Here is a 21,647-nt window from a genome sequence, read left to right on the forward strand (position 1 = left end):
TCTTATCATCAGTGGCTCCTCACTGTCACTTCCACTTAGTAAAACAGGCAGGGTGCACAGGGTGTAACCTAATTACCCTTCCTACCCTGGATGCTGGTATCATTCAGCTCCACACTCATGCAAACCCACAAACACACTCACGGAAAAATGAAATTGCTCTCGCTGGCGCTGCTGGACTCCCGGTTTCTGTGTCCTCTGCTCATTGTGGTGTTTTTACTGCGATGATGCGCCATCATTTTCCATATCTAGTTCATTCAGCGTTTCGTTGTTCTGCTCATAAGGGTGCAAGTAGGTGCTTTGCAGATGTTTGCAGCAGAAGTGCTTGATGTAAACATGATGTATTATTCAGTGCATTCCTATTGCACTCCTAGCTGAACAGGTATTAATAATTTAGAAGCTCTCATGTGCTTTTGATGGATCATCCTCACATCCACTTACCGCATAATATACATTTAAACCGATGCATTTAGCAGGGACATTAAGTCCAAAACTATCTGTAATAACTTGAGCACCAGGGTAGTCTTGCTTTGCAGAGAAAGGTCCAAAAGGAGCACTAAACATCAGAATGTGCCTTTTTCAGAGGCTTTGGGTCACTGTCCCAGTGCCCTTAAGGATTGCATCAATAGTTCCTTCAGGCTTTTTCTCTTTGCCTTTGAGTTTCCCCGTACAGAAATGTCCCCAAAGAATAATGCAGACTCTGCCATGAGGCACTGAAGGGATGGTTTGACACATAGCTCTTAAACTTGAATGTTTTCTATCAAATAGATGAGGCTCACAAGCCTTTTTTTGCCATATTTCTAGACAGACCGATACAGTACACTTTTGTTGCCTGATTTCATGTTTCTTCTATCTACTCCTTGGTCTTTATGTTTTCTAGACAAAGTAGACACTCCAATGCATATATTCATATATTCAAACCTGTGTTGTTGTGTTTTTTTCAAAACTTTACATAGCCACCTCGGTCGGGTCATTCCTTCATGGCCATTGTGGTCCAGTTGACATGTATGCAAATGCTGTCATAGCGGCTGTGCGACTCAGATTCCTCAAAACAGCTTTAAATGAAGGAGTTGAGTAAATGTCACTCGTCATGTGATGTGAAGCTATGCCTCAGACACTACTTCCCATCCCATCTTCATTTTAGCCCTCTGTAGCCTCTAATTGGAAACCTATGCGAAATGTCACACGTCAAAAAGGTAGAGTTGGGTTGAAATTGTTCAGCCTTATTTGCTAAGATGTGCTAAAAATTCTATTTGTTCTTTGCCTTCATTCCTGCACAGGGCATTTTGCTCGACTGTGCCATGGGAATTTATTGTGCATAATTGCCGCCGTGGAAAAAAAAGTAAATAGCACATCCAGTACACAGCGGCACTCGGCCCGATAATTACGCAATCTTAAAAATGCTTTTAGTAAATGTCACCCGTCGTCTCCGGCCCTTGAGGTAAAATGGCATCTTCATAAGACCCGTCCTCCTCGCGGCTGTTTACTTATGCATGCGACCTGGGAAAAGATTGAGGCTCAGATAAATGCTAAGGAAGACATGAGACGCAGGATATTTATGGACCGACGTGCGCTATGCCATTGTGTGCTCCTTGGTAATCTGTATCTTAATATTCGTTGCAGATGATGCATTTCTTGAAACATTTCCGCGAGTTTCATTCAGTAGTTATTTATTTTAATTATGGTCCGCGTCCGGTGCTCTTTTTAAAAGGCCTGGGCTCCATGATGGGTACAGTGAGAGCACCTGACCCGACCGCAGTAATGAAAGGGAATGAGGTATTGACTGGAAAAGACCTCTAGAGGAATGGGCTATTGACTCCAAAAGAGCTCGCGATGATCCATTCCCCCATGTCAAACTGTCAGCAGTCATTTTGAAATCAGAGCCTCGGTAGGGAAATGTCCTTATGAGGTCTTCTGGCAGGGTATGGGGCTTGGAAAACTTGTCCCCCCCCAATTTTTTTAAAAAATAAATAAATAAATCTGTGCCACATGAGGCATAGAGTGTGCAGGTTTAATTTAATAACACATATTATATTCATGAGCCAAAATTAGATAGTTAGTCATGAGAGGCCACTGGAAATTGGTGCCTAAAAATACTCGGAAGGAGATCATTCTGAAAGAAAAATTCTCCTACCAGCAAATATCTCAGTGCTGTGATTTATTACCACTCAGCCACATTAATAAAATATGCAGGAAGTATGGAGTCCGAACGTGTGACTCTGTAATAGTTTTTTTTCGACAGATTTATTTCCCCTCCGCCTTTGCTTGGGGGACACGTGGGGGTGTGAAGCAGGCAGCTGCTTCATTTGACCAAGTCCATCAGCGAGGAACAAAGCAACGGGTCTCTTCAACCAGGACTCCATCCTGAAGTCTTTTCCTTTTCCTGTGGCAATGCGAAGGGTGCGATCACGTTCTCCTCAAGCCGATAGCCGGCAGATCTCTGTGCATTGATTTTCCCACCTCCGGGCATTGCTTTCCTGAGTCATTAAGCTGTAGCTGAAAGTGCCGGCCGGCTTTGGGGTTTCGTCCACTCGACCCGTGGCCACACACACACACACACACACATCCCTCCTAAATGGCCGTCCTTGAGACAGCCTGGAGAGAGATTTAATAAAGTGCTCAAATAATGACAGTAATGACATGAAAACATGCAGGGTGCATCGTGCCGGATGAACGTATGCAAGATAAAACAGGACCGCAAACAAAAAAATGACATTCGCCCACATTTTTCACTTTCGTAATTTGCACGTCTATTAGTTTTGCGTAATGAATATTGCGTGCGCGCCTTGCTTGCACTTTTTTTTCTGATTCATTTGTGTTGGCTTTCTAAGATGCTTCTGTCCAAATCCATCTTCATGCACAGACCAGGAAGCGTGAAGGGAGCGGAAAAAAAAAAAAAAACTTCTATTAATTGGTTTGAGCGTGCCCTGGTTAGATAACATTATTCTATATTACACCTCAGTGACTTTCCATTGTGAAAATAGGACCCCCTCAAGTCACCGGGTTGCTTGCTACTGAAATGGAAGTTATGTAAGCTGCCGAATCCTTTAATAGCTGGATAAGGATGAGCACCGCTGTGTCTGCGCCTGGACAGGTGGCAATACTGTGGTGGACACTTTCGGAATATTCGTTTTATTGTGAAAGTGCTTTGAAGAAGGGGTCTGAGATGATGCATGTTATATGGTACTGGTATAGTGTGTGTGTGTGTATATATATATATATATATAATTTTTTTTGTATTTTCAACTAGTTTCATATCATAATAATGCATTCATCAGCCAAACTGGTACTAATTCACACCCACACCTTATACGGGTGTTATACGGGAGTTAGTTCTGTCCTGGCATTTTGATTGGCTGAGAATCATGCCCAAGCAACATATTGATATAATAATGCCGACCTTGCTGACGCCCCCCACCCCATAGCGACAGCTCTGCCATTTGTGGGAAACAGTGCTTGTTGAACCAAAACCTGCACTGCAGGCTTCAGGGGACCAAGCTGAGTGCTGCTGCCTTCGATCACACATTTAGTCCATTTTTGATACTGCAGGGCCTAAAATATTTCTCCACTTTGCACACAAACTACTTCTGTGCAAAGTACTCAGACTTTCCACAGCATCGCACATCAGCCCCCGCCAGTCCATTTAATCCTATTATGGAGATGGCTCTTCTTCTTGCGGGCCTGTATCCTCCCCATCTCCGTCCTCAGACGATGAATTCAATTGGCTAACCTAAGGAAGAGCGCTACGTTTCGCACTCATCAGGCCGTGTCCGGCGTTGCAGCAGTGCACCGTTCTTCATTTTGGACCTCGGCTCTTGTGATGGTTTTTGCTTTGGAGGAAATCAAGCAAAATGTTGCCTGACAAAAGTCTCTTAACAGCAGATTCCTAATGCGAGGAGGCAAGGATGTAAGCAATGCATGCCTCATTCCGATCGGTTTGTTGTTTTCTATTTGCTTGAGTTTAATATACGTTTGATAGGGATGGATCTTCCGATCCAAAACGTAGTCTTTATATGTTTATTATGTTTATTATATGATTTTCTGGTTCTAACGGGAAGTGTGCAATATTTCAGCCGAGTTTTTTCAGCATTTAACAGCAAGCATTCTACACACATACACAGCCGCACACAATGTACACAATGAAGATACTAGATATTCTTTCCAAAAGCATATTTGATGGCAGATGGAGCTGCGCATCTCCTCCTCGGAGAGAACACGGGCCACGTTCTCATCCTGCAGAATCCACTCACATCATTCGCCGGGCTTCGCTCAGGCACAATGGCGAATTCACAGCAGCCCTTTTAAAGCGAATGCTCCTGCTCGGGGGGGGGCGGGGGCTGTTGAGAGGGAAAGAAAGGCAGACGGGGCTCCGTCGGAGTCGGCCGGGGATTGCGGGTGTCGGGCGCGCATTGAAGGCTCAGCCCGCTCGGCTGCAAGGTCAGAGAAGGGCATTTACACAATGCCATGCCGAGCAGGCGCAAGGAGCCCGCTCCGCCCCCTCCCCGCCTTGCGCGCTCAGCTGTTCCCCAGAAAGCCGACAGACGTCTTCGGCGAGGAGTCACCAATCAATACGGTGCCCATGGACGCTTCAGCTGATGCTCGGCGTCGATAAAGCAATCATGTTCAACACGGCAAATAAGGGTAAATACTCCACAGCTGCTCATCCGGAGACGAAATGCGGCACCCGCACGAGTTGGGTTTCACAGCTGTTAAAAATATATCCTGTTGTTCCCACCCAGAAAAATGCCAATTCAATTACACGTCATAAAAGCACCATTTTATGAAGCGCTGAAGAAGGCCAGCTGCTGTGCAAGGCTGCCTCTGTCTTTATGTCTCACTGATAATAAAAACACAGAACCTGTTGAGACAGAAGGGGGTCGATAAAACCCTCGCCCGAACGCGCGTGTTGAATTCCCATCTTGGTGGCAACCAAATGTTCTCGTAAACATGAAAAAATGTCTGCTTAGTGTTCGTAATGCGTGCAATAATGCATTGTAATGCATGCAATTACCTCAGGTCCTCGCAAAGCAATGAACGCAAGCACGTGTGTGTGTGTGTGTGTTTGTGTGTAAAAAAGAGGCGGGGCGTTCGGTGGGAGGGAGGGGCTCTGGTAGGGGAGGGGCTCTAGCATTGAACTAATGACGCTTCAAGCAGCACATGCAGCAGCTGACAGTGCGGGGCAGAACAATACGAGATATTGGAAGGCAAGGACGAGATGCGTCGGTAAGAGGTGAGAGATGCGTCGGATCCGCTGCTCTTGCCTTATATATATATATATATATATATATATATATATATATATATATGTGTGTGTGTGTGTGTGTGTGTGTGTGTGTGTGTGTGTGTGTGTGTGTGTGTGTGTGTGTGTGTGTGTGTGTGTGTGTGTGTGTGTGTGTGTATATATATATATATATAATTTTTTTTATTTATTTATTTTTTCTATTCTAATCTTCCTCAGGACTTTTTTTACAAAGATTTGCGTCTAGTCCAAATTATGCAGGGGAGCTTCACGTCGCTTTTAAATAGAAATTAAATAGAAATTCTATATATATAATATATATATATATAATTTCAAATGATTATATATTATATATTTTAATTATGTATTATATATTTTAATTTTTTTATTATATATATATATATAATAAAACTGCATTTAGTGTCGAATCGGGCGTAACAATGCACGCAGCACCCCACAATATATATATATATATATATATATATATATATATATATATATATATATATATATATATATATATATATATATATATATATATATATATATATATATATATATATATATATATAGTTTTTTTTTTTTTTTCAAATGTTCATGTGCAATGTTTTTGCAGACGTGTTGGTAACTCTTTCACCGGGGAAACCTGCAGCCTCCCGTGTGATTGGAGGCGTCTGCTGATGGTTAGCGTGCGTGACGTCATGGGAAAGAGAGCCGCGATAAACAGCGAGCCCGGGCCGTGGTACAGGATGAAGTGTGTTGCGTGTAACAGTATGGAAGGCACGTCTTGAGTGGCGAGGGCTTTAAAGCGCACCGATACTTTTTTATTTACGAGGAGGATGGGCCACGTGGTACATGGTCCCCATGGCAACCGAGGGAAGGACTCCTGAAGTTGGGCTGCCTCACGTTCTCCATTGTACGTAAACAGAAATCCCTACTCATGTCTTCCTGCTGAGGGACCGTGAGATGAGGGAACCTTAGTCTACAAAATAGTAAAATAGATTTATTTATTTATGTGTAAACTGCCTTTTTTTGGTGCAATGCATGATGGTTAATTTTTGCTTATCGGCTTCTGGCAAAACCGGTGCACCGCTGTTCGCTTATTGCTCAGTTCTCGTTTAAGATGAGCTTCTTCCTTCCGGGTGGTTCGCCACGCGGGGAGCTACAGGGGGGATTGGAATGCACCCTTGCACAGATTCTTCAGTGCAGCAGGGCGTGGCCCAGAGCAGCGTCAGTGTGGATGCATTAGCTAATAGATTTTTTAAGAGTCCAACTGTGATCACTGTCCTCGACCGCTCTGCTTTAGCATGTCTTCTGAATAATTTGTTTTATTGCAATCAATTTTTTTTGTTGCATTTTTTTATTCCACAGGATTATCTAATTCTTGCTGTTTGTACAAAGGGAGTCCACCACTCATTTTTTTCTGCCCTTGTGTCACCTTGGTTAATCTCATTTGCCATTTCAGTGTTGCCACTTCAGACAAATATCATTGGATTGATTTGGATAATTAATTTGTGCTATTGGCTATATTGACTGGATCCAAATGACCTGACACCAATGGTTCCACAAGCCAATCCCATAATGCAGTACAAAACAAATCTTTTCAGAGGCAGAGTTTGTCGCTATAGATTATCTGTATGTTTCATACATTTTTAGTTAAGACTGCCTCAAAAGATAATGCCCTCCTTGGGGTTCTTTTCCTTTTCAAAGCCTTTTTTTCTGATCAGTCTCCCACATTTTCCACAGGACTGATCGACCTCATACTGCCGACGCAAGGAGGGAAATAAAGGAACCTGGAGAGAAGGGTGGCTACATGCAACGTTCTCTTTGGCTTTGCGAAGACCTGACCACTCAAGAGCACCATGGATTTCGTGATGAAGCAAGCGTTGGGGGGTGAGTTCTATTGTTTATTTCACCGGCGTGCATTTCAACATGAGAATAATGAGCACTAAAGCTCATTCCGCTTCGATAGAAGTTCTAAAAGGCTGCGATGTCCTTTCAGCGACAAAAGAGTGAGGTGGCAGTGTCCAGCTGGACTCCTGTCCAAACACCACTGGAAATACCGTTTAAAGGCGCGCTCGTTGAGTAATAGCGTGCGAGCCGCGAACCTGGAGGGAATAGAGGAGCGCTGTAGAATCTGAAAAGGAACGACAGACCCTTGGTCCCTGGGGGATCTCTGGCAGTGCCAGTTCGTAGCGACGGTGGGGGGGCCTGCTGCTGATTGGCCTGGTTGGTGGCGTCGGTGGCATATGGGCTGCATCCAGCTGAATTTTCCTCCGCGCACGCTCCCAGCATTACCAGCCTAGCCTTTTATCATCTCTCTGTTTTCTTTTATCTCTTCTTTTTTTGTGCTTTTAGGGCTATTATTGAACAGATGAATTGCTTTTGTGTCTCAGTATGTTGGAGTCTATAGGCGTTGTGTGCACTGTATATACTGTTTACCTGCTCGATACAAGTCCAAAAGGTCAAACAGCCCTCGAAGGATGCCCCGTGACTCGAATTAATCGGGTGAATGACCCAGGGTAATAAAACTGCGTCCTGCCAATCACCCTGATGGGCCCAGATGGGGCAAATTGCCGTCTTGAGAGAGCCGGTGGTCACATGGTGGCCTTTTATGTGCAGGGGACCAGGCTTGGCGTAGATTGTAATGTCCGTGGCCTGGACTGGGGGAGGGTAACCCGAGGGCTATAAGGAGATTCGAAAAGATGGAACTGAAAATGGGCCGGTCCTTAATGCTCCACATTCCATATGCCTAAATATAATAACATGTGTGGCTGAGTGAAAATGCTTCTTCAGTTTTCCGCATGGTGTTCCATTACAGATTATCATTATAAACAATTCAAGCCAAAAATTGTAAGATGCATTTTAGAATATTTTTTTATGAAATCGTCATTTTGTGAGATTATTGAACATTAATACAAGTTCCCCCAACCTGTCTATGGTCCTGCAGTGGCTAGGAATGGCGATAGGTGTAAAGAGGGCTTTGGCAATTCTGCTCAATTCTGTTCTGGAATTTGTCCCCTTATGTCGTCATAGGCGGAAAGGTTACCTCCCCTTTCTCATGCTTTGTCCGCCCAGAGAATTTAGCTTTAGGCTTTAATTCAATTTTGACACAAATTCCTGTTTGTGGCAAAGAGGAAGTGTTGATGACATAATTTCCCCGAATACCCCCTCAACTTCTATAGGCCGCTCTCCTCCTCATCCCGCCTCTATCCTCCTAATTAACATTTAAAGCTACAGACACAGAAGCTGTGCGTCCTGGGGAACTGCGATGCAGTAATATTACTTTACTCTTTTCCATGAGAAATTTTAATTTCTCATTTGAATAATTCCCCATTGCAGGCTTTAAATGTGAACGTCAATGTGCGCTTCATTGTCATTTCAGCCATATGTAAGTATCCAGCGAGACGACATTGCAAAGCTCAGAGTCCACAGTGCATCAAGCATGTAGTGCAAATGAGCAGTGGTTCACGGTTTGATTCTCTCACACACAAACACACACACACAGGCAAACCTAAAAACTCATTTCAATACAGAGGAGACACATATTTCACCCATGCAATGCAAAATTCATAAGCAAAAGCAAATAAATAAAATGGACCTCTGACAGCCAATTCTTTTGTTTGGTGAGGGCTGGCCGTGATTTACCCGTGAAGGACATCTATTATTCTCCGTCCCTCACAAATTATTCAGCAGCGGCAGAACATTTTACAAGCCGCCGGGCCCGACCAGCCATCCTTCTCCCACAGTGGGCCGCGCAAAAACAAGGACGCTCCGGAGCTGTTTGAGCAGCGCGCTCTGTCTCAGAACACATTTCGCTACTGTCCGCATCAGCCGGCGGGAGAGCGATGATTAGGCTGAAGGGGAGGAAGGCAACGATACGAGGGCGAAGCCGCCACGGCAGCCTGGCGCTTACAGTGACTGCTGCAAGGACAGTCGTGACCTATATACCGAGGAAGAAGTCTTCTTCAGGGGTCGGGGTGGGGCCATCAGGTGGGTGAAGGGGGTAAAGAGGCAGGTTCTATTAGCTGGTGAAACGATAAACCTCTAACAAACCCGCCACAATGGCGCCACTTTCACACTCTTGACGTTCGGCGCTGCATAGTTTTGACGACAGTGACCTATTTTTGCATTTCATTCTTCACAGAATTTCAAGGCTTAATTAACATGCAAATTTCTCCTGCTTTAGACAATGTGGATGTCATCTATAATTTTTTTTTTTTTTACTTATCCCAACCCCAACGCTCACACACACTAACACACACACACACACTCTCCTGAAATATGAATAGAGCTATTAACATGACTCCATCAAACAGGAAATCTCTCAACCTTTTTCCAGAACAGGCGGCTGCAGTTGGAGAGCTGGGCTTTGATGTTGGGCCAGGCTGTATAGGACTGAGGGGGAAGTGGAGTCTCTTAGGCAGGCAGAGGATTGTCTCCACCCACACATGCTGGTAGAAGGGGGAAAATGTGTCGAATTATATATATTAAAAGCTGTTAAGCTGTTTTCTTTCTTAATAAACATTTGGAGCAAAGCAACTTTTTAATGGTTGCCCAGTCACACAAGGGTGGATGGTTAAGGAAACTTCACTGAGCCTGACCCATTGCAGTGTAATTGTGTGTTTTTACTGAACTTATTTCACTGAAACTAAGCATAACCGTTGAACACCACCTGCTGTCAGGCGGAATTTATTAGAATCGAGCATAAATGAGGGAAAGGCAAAAACAGAAGTATGGAATAAAGATCATTTGGAAGCTTGAGGAAGATGGAATGACCTCTGACCCCATTAATAGAGTGACCTTGTTTGCCCCTGTCTCCTGGGATCATGGCATACTTGCTCCCTGTCATTATGTGAGTGCTAATCTTTCGTCCCAAGGTGCCCTGCCATGAAAGTGCCTTTGCCATTTAAACAGCAGCGCTCGCCACTGGCCTATTTTCCTCTTTACGGCCAATCCACTTTGGAGGTGAATGTTAAAGACATGCAAAATAGATGCCCATCATTAATTATGGATTCTCTGTGTCATGTCCGCCAAATGCTCTGGCCTCACATGTGGATTGTCCTGATGTGTTTATAAGATACAGAGCCGTGTGCAAGGAAATGTCTACAGATTGAAGGTGCTGCCGACTAGCTTTCGGTTTTTTATTATCAGTATCAAAACATTAAAGTATAAGAATAAATTGGCTTTTAAAGATGCAATATGTTTGATTTGCTGTCTAAAACATAAAGTCAAACTCAAGAGGTGATATTGAATTATTGTGACATAAAGCTTGCACTTATGCTGTTCTCTGTTTGATTGGGAGGCCAAGTTGGTCATGTTCCTGTTTATGACTTGGAAATCGTTCCAGGAAGATGTGCTTCCATAAAGTTCCATAAAGATCCTACTTTCCGGTTGGGATTTCATCATTTTTACTTATCACATATTCAAGTACTTAATCGGAAATTTTGATTGAATGAGGAAGTAGTCTTTTGAAAATTTTTGTAAAAAAATTGTATGATTTGCACATTAGGGGTTCCCACAGTGGATTGTTGTCCACAAAGTTGTTTTGACCATTTTTTTAAGCCGAATGCCCTTCCTAACGCAATCCTCCCCATTTACCCAGGCTTAGGACCGCCACCAAGTAAAACACTAAAAGGCTGTCTTGTGCAGTGGCAGTTACCATTCTGCTGCAGAAATTGTGGAATTGGTAAAAAAAAGACACACACAAATGAAACTGTATGTAACATGTAACAGTAGCACTTTTAAATGTGCCATATGGCATGTTTGTATGTCCTATTACAATACAAAATTTACTTTCAATATTTCCCTCTGGTCTGGGCAAGTCCCCACCCGGTGCACAGTGTTCCATAAAGGTCTTCAGCAGCACTTGAATTCTGTCAACAGAATTTTTAAATGGGATGTGCATATTAGCTCTGCCTCAAAAGACAAAGTAATGTTGGAACAATAAAAAAAAGGTGGAACAATATCTATGTTGTCACAAGGGGAAAGGCTACGTCCTATTTCTCATGGTTTGTCCGCCCAGAGAATTTCCCACCCCTTTCCTAAAAAAGCAATGGCACCGACCATCATGGTTTTAAAACGTGCAAAGCATTACAGTTTTTTCAGTGATTGGATGCAAAAATGAGCATAAATGTATTCTTTTTTTAGTTCCGTCACACGACTTCGTGTGAAAGAAATAATAAATAAATATTTTTTTCTGCAATAACGCTGACACGACTTACTGTTTGTGCCAAACATTGTGGTTGTTGAATGGTGATGTCATTTCCAAGAATGCCTGCTCACCTCTATATGCCGCCTCTCTCCTCCTCATTTGCATTTAAAGCTACAGACACAGAAACACCGCCTCGTGGGGAACTCTCATTGTGGGGCTGGCTAAAAGCAGCTGTAAATGCCGATATAAAAGCAAAAAAAATTAACATCAGGGTACCTTTAAAAGAAGAGGCCCTGTGGTTAACCAGGTTTTGCTCATTGTACTGCACCATTTCATAAACTGTAATGAAATGTTAGACTTCAATTTGTTTTCTATTTTTCATGCATGTGATAATACTGCCTTTTCTTTTATCCCATGATTTCAACCATTTATGTCATAAAGTACTGTATTTGTATGTTGTTCGACCCATATAAACATGTAGCTATTGATGCTCATATATAATTGTACAGCTTATAACATGATTGTACTAAAGGGTGGCGGAGATAAGTACACAACTACAGCTTGTGTCTGCATGCCAGATCAATAGCTAGATAAAGTTTTTACCCAGGCCAGGATCAGCATAATTCATATTCACTCAGGTGGTCCTGTATTTACTATCGATTGGGCCCTGCTTAACAACGGGCACATCGATATAATGGAAGTTGCAGAGATTTGTCCGGAATGGCACGCACAGCAGCGATGCAAAATATTGACCCGTGACCCCGCACGGGTTCACGGCCTCAATGCCAGAAAAACTGATATTCTATGTAATTATTATTATTCTATCGATGTATCTTACTCTAGTATTCTATGTAATTATTTATTATTCAACCCTCACTTTATCATGTACCAGTTTGGAAAGCCTCATATTAAATATGTTTATTCTAACTGGTTAATTTGATGGGGGATTTATTATTTTTTATAATGAAACAAGTTGATTACAATATATGGAATGGAAAAAAAGGAGATGGTGATCTTATCACTTAATGACATAACAAAGACTTGAACCGCCACACCGACTGGAACATTTCAAGTTGGATCACAGAGGAGCACGTTTTGGAATAAGAAGCACAAACAGCACACCGCAATTTGGCCAATGAAGTCATTCTCTGATTCCTCCCAGAATCTTGCAGCCCACCAAATGCTGTCTGGGATGCTGGCCAGTTGCTATTCGTGATGTGCCTAAAATTCCGGACAGGACGTTTATCCGCACAGAAACACGATCAGAAATCAATGAAGGGGTGCGGTCGTAAGGCAACCAAGGCGATCTCTGACCAGTTCCTGTGGAAACTGGGACCGCTGGGGGCTGCGGTGGTGTTTTAAAATGGCCGCACGGATCGAGCCTTGAAGCTAAAGGAAACGTTGAGGCTCTGGTGGCCGGTGGCTGGGCCAGATCCGCGAGACAGATGGCGGAGCGTGAAGAGGAGCGTTCTGCTCACTTCTGCTCCATATCAGCCCTTCCCAACTGCATCAATCCCCACCGCTCCACCACCAAAGCACCGCGAGGGCATTTTATCCCCCGCAACAACCTGAAGTTTCTGCTTTCAACTTGTTTTGGAGGGGATAGCGACCGTTTGATGTGCGCAGGGCTCGCCCCGCAATCCCACGTGGTCTATGGTGCCCGAGGAAACTTTCCCGCTCATTGCTTCTTGATGTTGAAGACTCTTTTTTTTTTTTTTTACATTTATTAGTTAAGGATGCTTGGGACATCTCATTCAAACCAAGTTTCTTATTTAAACTCAGTATATATTTATCTTAAAAGCAGTAAACCAATAAGGAGAGTCACACCATTCATTTGAACGGTTATAAGAAGTCAATAAGTAGGCCTATAAAAAATTAGGATTAGAAATCATCAAATGTCCCAAAATGAATCCACAAATGTTGTTTACATCAATGAGCTGAAAAGCTTTATTGGACTTTACGGACAAACATGTTTAAACCGTGAGAGGGAATTCCATGTTCCTCTCAGTCTGCAAACAGCCGATTGCTGCAAGTTAGAATGATGAATTACTGACTGAGCTGTTCTGGGGATGAACTAGCAAGCTGTCGGATGTAATAACAGGAATAACAACGTGCATTGGAGCAGGGAAGACATTGAGGCCGATGCTAGCTAGCTTCAACAAAAATAAAGTGTTGGGGGCAGCGTCACGCTAAGCCACGGCTTCAGTGCGTCGTCAAGTCATAATTTGTCCTTCAAGTGATGAAGAAATGAAATAACTGGTACAACTCCACGATGAATTACTGCAGAGTGGCACTACAGGCATTTCACGTGCTTCCAGCATGAATCATGTTTATCACACAACAGGTCATGGCAAAAGATAGAATCTATAGCCCTACTACAAAGTTGCCTGCACATTTGCACCTTTGGAATAATGCAGTCTCCATACTGAATAATGATAGGTTTATTAATAAACTCTTAGAAATAAATCATGTTTATTTCTAATTATTCCTAAATGATGATTGGCCTTAAGCAATTCAGCATAAGTTACATATCATATGACAATTTGGTGTTTGCGGTTTTATAAATGAATTTTGTTGCTTTTTGGAGACCCCCCTTTTTCATAGAGACAAGGTTAAAATGGATTCTTCACAGTGTTGTGCCAATTCACCATGACCACTGACCGCAAAAAAAAAACAAAAAAACAGATCCAGGGCACTGGTTATTAATGACAGCCATTAAATTGGTTATTAATGACAAAGTGGTGGTCAAAACAGAGAAGCTGGCTCTGTAGGTGTCTCCTTTTGAGTGACTGAATGTGTTATTATTCTCCCCATGTCGTCGCTGCAGCACTCTGTTTGTGCTAATACTGTACGCAGTGACAACATCGAGCTCACATTCTTGCTCTCTCCTCCAGGGGCCACCAAAGACATGGGGAAGATGCTGGGGGGAGAGGAGGAGAAGGATCCTGATGCCCAGAAGAAAGAGGAGGAGAGGCAGGAGGCCCTGCGGCAGCAAGAGGAGGAGAGGAAGGCCAAGCATGCGCGCATGGAGGCTGAGCGGGAGAAAGTCCGACAAACCATCAGGGACAAGGTGACATGTCCAGGCTCAGGTGTCACTCACATGTCAAAATCTCCCCCAATGGGAGAATGAACTACGCCCAGAGAGAAATTTTCATCACTAACGTTCCCCATTCCCATTTATATTTCACAAGTCTGGAGCCCAGGGCTGTGCGATATGGCTTAAGATTCATACTGCGATATGAAGTGAACTGTACATGTAGACGGTATAGAGAATTTAAATGTAACTGGTAACATGTGGGTAATGTGTCCATAGCAAAGGCACTGCAACAGGAAGTTGTTGATACGTCAACATATAGCATATACCAGATAAAATATCTGGATAATTCTGAAGATATTTAAGGCCTTTTTTTTTTTTTTTTTTTTTGGGAACTAGAATTTAGAAACCCTGCCGTGCGCTCTGTGCTCTTGCCCAATACGAATGGCTCGTGCTGCAAGTAGGCGTGTTTTCGCGCAGGTAATGCAACTTGTTTCTGCAATAGGCCGGTATAATCAAAATCTCTCCCATTGGCCAAACTTATATTGCATACCATTAGTACCATTTATACCGCGCAGCCCTACTGAAGCCAAAACAATGTCCTCCCTCATTACGAAGCAGGAAATTCAGACTGACAGGAGCGGCTTTCAGCTACGGGTCCCAGCCTTTTGATGTACATCAGGCTCCACGGCGGTGCACGAACTGACCGATGAACACATTTTTAGCGCATTGGACATTTTAAACTAATGAATGCTCCGTTCATTACGTACCGTGTCCCGTACACAGTGACTCTATTTTGTCAAAGTTTGCGATTGGGATGCTGGTATCTGGAAGGTCACATTGTCGTATCCGGACTTTTTGGTGTCTTCGGTTTGGTGTTGGTCATGATTTTTTACTTTGTTTTGTGTACCAACACGAGTGTCCACGTTCCCTTTTTTTGTTATTGAGTAAATTCCCTGTCATGTGAATGCGTCCTTTTTCCATACTGTGCGGCTGATCCCTGGCAGACGTTGTGGTACGTTGTGGTAGGCAAATCATCCGTAATGTTGTTATGTTGTTAAAGTGCTTCCTGGCAATGGGTGTGGCATGTTAGGCAGCTGGGGAACAGCAGAAAAATAGGCAAGGCATATAAGGACCTACCATAATCCGAGGAAAGAAAAAGGATAAACCAGTGACCTGGTCATGGGGACCCGTCATGTCCAATGTCCACCATCACAGATTAATGACAGCCTGGTGTGTGCTTTCTTTTACATAACATGGATGACCGTGATACCTATTAAAAACAATGTTATGGCTGATCTGTGCATAATTTGTTTTCAGTAGATAATGTCTTACAACCTATGACCATAACGTCACAATCTGTAACAGGTAGTAGAAACAGTAGTAGAATGTTTTATATCCTGTTTGTAAGTTAATTTCCAATTAATTTGAAATCTCTGTGGTGCACATGGTCGATGCATTATGAATGTGCTCCTATAATGCATGATGAAGGGGATGTTCACAGGAAGGATAAATGATGAATTGTCCAGACCGTCGTCACACTGTTTTAATTCAGTGAGATGTCACCTTCGCTCCATTTCATGAATAATGCTCACAGAGTTAGATGAAATAAATAATAATAAGCCACTTTGCCACCTCCTGCTTGTCCCCCACAGTACGGCCTGAAGAAAAAGGAGGAGAAGGAGGCGGAGGAGAAAGCAGCCATGGAGCAGGCCTGCGAGGGCTCCCTCACGCGTCCCAAGAAAGCCATTCCGGCCGGCTGCGGGGACGAGGACGACGAGGCAGATGAGAGCATCCTGGACACCGTCCTCAAATTCCTGCCCGGACCCCTGCAGGACATGCTGAAGAAATAAAGTACAGGCCGGGCCTCCGTCCCCATGGCACGAGGGAGACGGGTCAGGGTGGTTCTTGCCAAACTGTCGAAGGCTGAGCACTGCCTTTTACAGATTTTACTCAAATTTTTGCCCTTGGTTTGACATGTTAGCAGAGACACACCCATCACCCCCATAACACCAGCAACCGTTTTTTCAGAAAGCATCCCAGTGCTGAGATGATACCATGATGATCCCAGCATGGGAAAAGATGCTGTTCTGGGAAAACGAGCGCTGATCTCCGAAATCATTCAGGTTCAGATCCTACGATCAGAGAATGAAAAACCTTGACAACATATTTGAATGTGTGAGCCTTTTTTTAATTTCTTTATTTATTGAATGGTTTGATAGAGCAGAGTTTAAAGAAATAGACCATTTGTTAAGACTGTGCCTTCGCTGAAGGTGGGGTTTAGTGTCTTTTACTTACCACAGTGCAAAAAGTTAGTTTTTCCAATGCGACTGCCAATTTTTATACTTCCCACATTTTTTTGTTATTTATTTATTTTTTTTTTTTTTCATTTGTCATAGCAGCCCTATACAATATAACCACCTACAAAAAGGGTGAAGGGTCTTGGCATGTCAGCTACATATGGTATATCAAGGGATGTTTGTTTTTCTTAACACCCTACATCATTTATACATTAATAATAGATTGATAAATGCTCATTTTGAGTTGCACACAGCTTAATGAAAAAGTGCGAATAGGGAGAAAATCACTGCCTGTTTTGTATTTTTAGCCAACACAATACCACAAGATTATGGTCATATCAGTCATGCGGGGTGGACAAATTAAGCACTCGCACATTTTCATGAAAATAAGGAAATAAAAAATATTTTAATGATCTGGTGATGAACAGTCTGCCGCATTTAGGTAGAGGCGTGAATGTCCCGCAAAATCAAACATTTGCCCGCATGAAGAAATGTTGGTTTGTTTTGACCCTAGTGTGATCTAGGTTCACACAAGGAAGTATTTATAGCTGCCAGACAGTACAAATTTTACTCCTTGAAAAGTTATGACTGTTGTAAGAATTTCCATCACTATTTAGACCAAAGAGGAAGTGAAAAAACACTTAGATTTTTTTGGGGGCCCACAAAAGTCAGCGTTTCAGGACGGGTTTGTTCTTCTACAGCCGATAAGGATGAAAAAAAAAAAACTAAACTCAGGTCAAGCTGTCAAATGTCTAAAAACCGTAAATCAAAGAGTACAAATTCAATTATGCCAGGATATGTTTAATAATCTCTTCGGACAACTTGATTATTCAGCAATGATATTTCAAGAAAGTCTTATTATTACAAAATTCAGAGACACCCAAATAATTAAAGTGAAATTATTAATTGTTTGTTTACTTACCGATTTATTGATATATTTGACATTAACTGAATTAGTAATGATAGTACTACACCCCTTTGTAAATACATCAGACAGAAGCTAAGACTGAAACTTCTTACCAGGCTTTCATGGTGTTGGTCACAATTTATCAAAAATTGAGTGACATACCATGCAAACTTTCTGAGATTATGAGTATTTTATTTATTCACTGCCATTAAAGGACCAACACATGAGGCTCCAGTTTACTCCAGTTTTAGATCATTTATAAAATCCAGTTTGATCACATGCAGTAACAGTAATTTCCCCATTTACATCCTTTACATAATTGGATATAGTTTATATCCAATTATGTTACATTTGAAGAAAAGAAAATATTTTTTTTATTTAAACTGAAACTGCAGTCAAGTTTTCTATTTCTAGTATTAAGACTATAAATCTTATTGATTTTTTTGTAGGTGTCGAAGGTTTTTCACTAGTTAAAGCCATATTGTTTAGACTGCAATAATTAATGAAAACACTGAATAGGTGAATCAACTTGAGGAACTTTGTCACGTCATGTTTCTTGTGGAAAAAGAAAACAACAAAAAAATAATAAATATACATATTCTAATAAGTTAATAAAAAACATCTGTCAAAATTCTCTCATACATGCGAGTGTGTATGCACTCTAAAGTGTATATGAGGAGAATGAGAATGAAAATAAAAAAAAGAGAAAAATCTAAAAAAGCCCATTTGTAACAACGTCTGCTCTGTGTATTACACTTTAATGTACGTTAGTGTGTGTGTACGTCTCCGTTGCGTGTCAGTGGTGTAAAACGTTACTGGTTCCCGTCGTCTCTGTGTGTACAGTAGGTGTCTTTATCCACTGTCTGAACCCCGGAGCCTGACGCCCTCGTCGCCGTGGAGGTTCACTCAGATCACGTGAGACTCATGGTTCATGCATGCAAACCATAGAAGCGTTTTGATGAGAAGAAAAACAAACAAGCTAGTTGCATCCTGCCCTGTCAGTGTGTTAAAATCCTTGCAACAGAATCTGCTTCAACCAATCAGGAGTGAAAGTGCACCTACCTATTTGGCGATGTAACACACACTCATGGGTAATGGGGACACGGCGCAGCCTTTCATCGCTGTTTCTGGCTCTGAATCGGATAATTGGCCGCATCTGTTCACATTTGAAATGCAGAATGCGTTAGTGGGAAGCATCATTAGCCCCCGAATCACTCGATTGCAGTATCAGAATTGACACCTAAATGTGTTACTGACATCCGTACCGGCTGGGCCTGGAAGCCTCGTTTCATTTCACAGTTAAGCTAAATGAGTAAATCTATTTACATATTAATCCTGAGTACATCTTCCATTAATCATGCGACATGACGTTTCATTAACGTTTCATAACCACATTCTGGGGAAAAGGGCTGAACGAGTTGTGAAAAACAACCTGGCTTTTTTTATTAATGTTATTATAATTTTTTTGTCCTTCTTTGGCTAATCTGCTTCAGAATACACAGTATAGCTCTTGAAGATATGCTTTGGCGTACTGCTTTCTACCTTCCTGGAGATTGTACATGGGCTTCTTGACCCTTCCCTCATAAAGAGCTTGACGGTGGCCATCGGAAGTTGTGCTGGGAAGGACTTAAAACCCCTGCTGTGTCTCAGTAGAGCTGCGCTGAGATGTTCTTTCAGGACTCTGAGCTGATACATCCAAGGAGTGGATGAGGCTGTAGATCCCACTCCTCAGAAGGTGCTCAAGTGACTCAGTTGGGCCTTAAATGATTCATTTCTCTAAGTTAAGCAATCTTGTGAATATGTTTCTGGTCTGTTCGCACCCGGGACCCGGGACCCATGCTTCCTTTTCGCCATGCTGGTTTGTTATATGATCTTTTGAAGTGACAATTCTGTCGTTTCTGGTAAGTAACCGAAGTGGAATAGCTGTAGGCTCTCACCATGGTCATGACCCAAAGCACCATGTGAACCGCATTTGCAAAGGGCTATTATCTTTGCATCTACATGACAGTGGTAAAACCATCACCAACAGCCATCTTCATCTTCACCAGGTTCATGCACCAAGGAGACGGTCGGACATTAAATTGTACTGGTTCATTAAATTGTAATGGCTGAATTAAGGCTGTTGTCCATTAAGATCATCAAAGCCATCTGAATATCACCAGTCAAATGAAAATTAATTAAAGTGTCTGGCTCTGGGTTTTGGGATGTACAATGTCAAAAAACAACCCAAAATGTCTTAAATTGCTCAACAGGTTGTATGAGCATAATGCTGCCTGGTGGTATGGGGTTTTGAGCTGTAACTGCTTTACACAAACACAAAGAAAATGACATCCAGGCCTATGAGACCAACTTTGGAGAGTCCATTCAGCTTCTGTTGGACGGAAAACGAAAACCACTGAAGGTAGATTTATCTCGACCGAAAGGGGACTAGATCTTTCCTAATAATATATTTCTGCACAATATATACTGTAACTTTCCAATACAAAAATAGTCAAATCAAAATGTGTTCAACATAAAGTACATGTCTGTCTCTTAGTCACAATTGAATAAAAATTCTCTCTATAATAATAACAAAAATAATCATAATGTTTTGTTTTTTTTTGTTAATAAATTGCTCAGTAATTGCTCAGCATAGCTACAGTGACATTGTGTGAGTGAATTAATGTTTTCCATCTTAATGTTATTTTTGGTCATGCAATGCAATGGAAGATTAACTTCATAGATCTCATGACACATTTCAAACAAAACAAGTTTTTAAAAAAAATGTGAACCCTTTCAACTTTATCGTATCAGATCTGCGTTTGTAGTCATAGTTTGTGAGGTTTAACGGTGGATGTTAGGGATTCTTCATAACAAATGTCAAGTCCTTGTCCTTGAGGCTTTTTATATATATATATATATATATATATATTTTCCCCCTCCGGTGGGTTGCATGCCCTTGCCTGCTGTGTTTGTAGGGCTGGATGGCAAAATCCAATTTGTCAGGACCTTGAGAAGGACGCCATATTGGTTGCCCTTCTTTTAATGTTTCCTTCCTCCTTTTGTGTGCAACCAAAAAAATACAAAGACAACATTTGCCTGTCCATGCCATGCCGGGCATCCTTTAACTTGCCATCAATGCACTGTGCACATCTCCTCGCCGACGTGGGCATGCTGGACGCAAACGACTGCCACAAACGCTCCCTCCCTCTCCGGCAGCGGTGAAGCCAAGGGGCTCGACACAAACATGATGTAAACATTCCAGTCTCTTGATATTTGCACTAGAATATCTTTGCTGTTAGGTAGTGTTGACCAAATTTAGAGAGGGGGAAAAAATCTGAAAATCTTTCCTGTTGTTTTTCTTTTTATATATACAGTCTATATAAATATACTTACATTATGTGTGATGTTTTTTGTAGCATCTTGATGTGTCTATGATAAAGTTGAAAGGCTTAAACAAACAAACAATAATAAATATGGTGTCACTGTTTCATTAATTCAGGGTATAGAGGATGTTAAGATTGTTTTTTTTTAATGCATGTCATATTATTACATGTTATACCAAATCACTGTAGAGTTGTCACATGAATTACAATGAATCATACTTTTTGGAAATGAAAATGCATTAGACAAATAAAAATGATTTATAAAAAGAGTTTGTCTGTAATCATGTTGCATATTACACGTGCACAACAAATACAAAATGTTCACCATATAGCGCACACACACACACACACACACACACACACAAAGTGATGGTGTGTTCGCAGTGGAGGCCTGGGGCAGATGCCCAAGATTAAAACAGCAAGGAGGATAATGGGGAAGCTTTCCTTCCACTTCCCCCTTGCCTGAGGACCACAGCCTCCCAAGGCTGCTCAGGGCCGCAGCAGACATTAAATCAGAGATTAGAGTGGAGCAAATGCACTTGCAAGGAAGCGTCACAAATCCTCAAGAGATCCAGCATTAGCCATCCAACTTCATGGTCAAGTGTCTTTTCACTGAGGCAGGGGTGTCCAAGATCACTTGTTTAAAAACAA

General features: G+C 42.1%; 1 protein-coding gene across 6 annotated transcripts in view; it reads left to right on the plus strand.

Annotated features, from left to right (window-relative positions):
* cplx2b (complexin 2b) overlaps positions 1–21,265 on the plus strand; it is a 29,769-nt gene extending 8,504 nt beyond the window's left edge. For 4 of the 6 annotated variants that reach the window (XM_028960751.1, XM_028960745.1, XM_028960748.1 and 1 more), the window contains exons 2-4: positions 6,983–7,129; positions 14,285–14,460; positions 16,080–21,265. In XM_028960751.1, the coding sequence (XP_028816584.1) occupies positions 7,099–7,129; positions 14,285–14,460; positions 16,080–16,277 (405 nt within the window). In that variant the 5' untranslated portion in view covers positions 6,983–7,098 and the 3' untranslated portion in view covers positions 16,278–21,265. Of the gene's footprint in view, positions 1–5,136; positions 5,228–6,022; positions 6,153–6,982; positions 7,130–14,284; positions 14,461–16,079 lie in introns of those variants that run through there. The other 2 variants (XM_028960746.1, XM_028960747.1) reach the window with 2 other exon arrangements.
* The last annotated feature ends 382 nt before the right edge of the window (positions 21,266–21,647 follow it).

This window comes from Denticeps clupeoides, chromosome 18, assembly GCF_900700375.1.
Source record: "Denticeps clupeoides chromosome 18, fDenClu1.1, whole genome shotgun sequence".
Classification (NCBI taxonomy): Eukaryota; Metazoa; Chordata; class Actinopteri; order Clupeiformes; family Denticipitidae; genus Denticeps; species Denticeps clupeoides.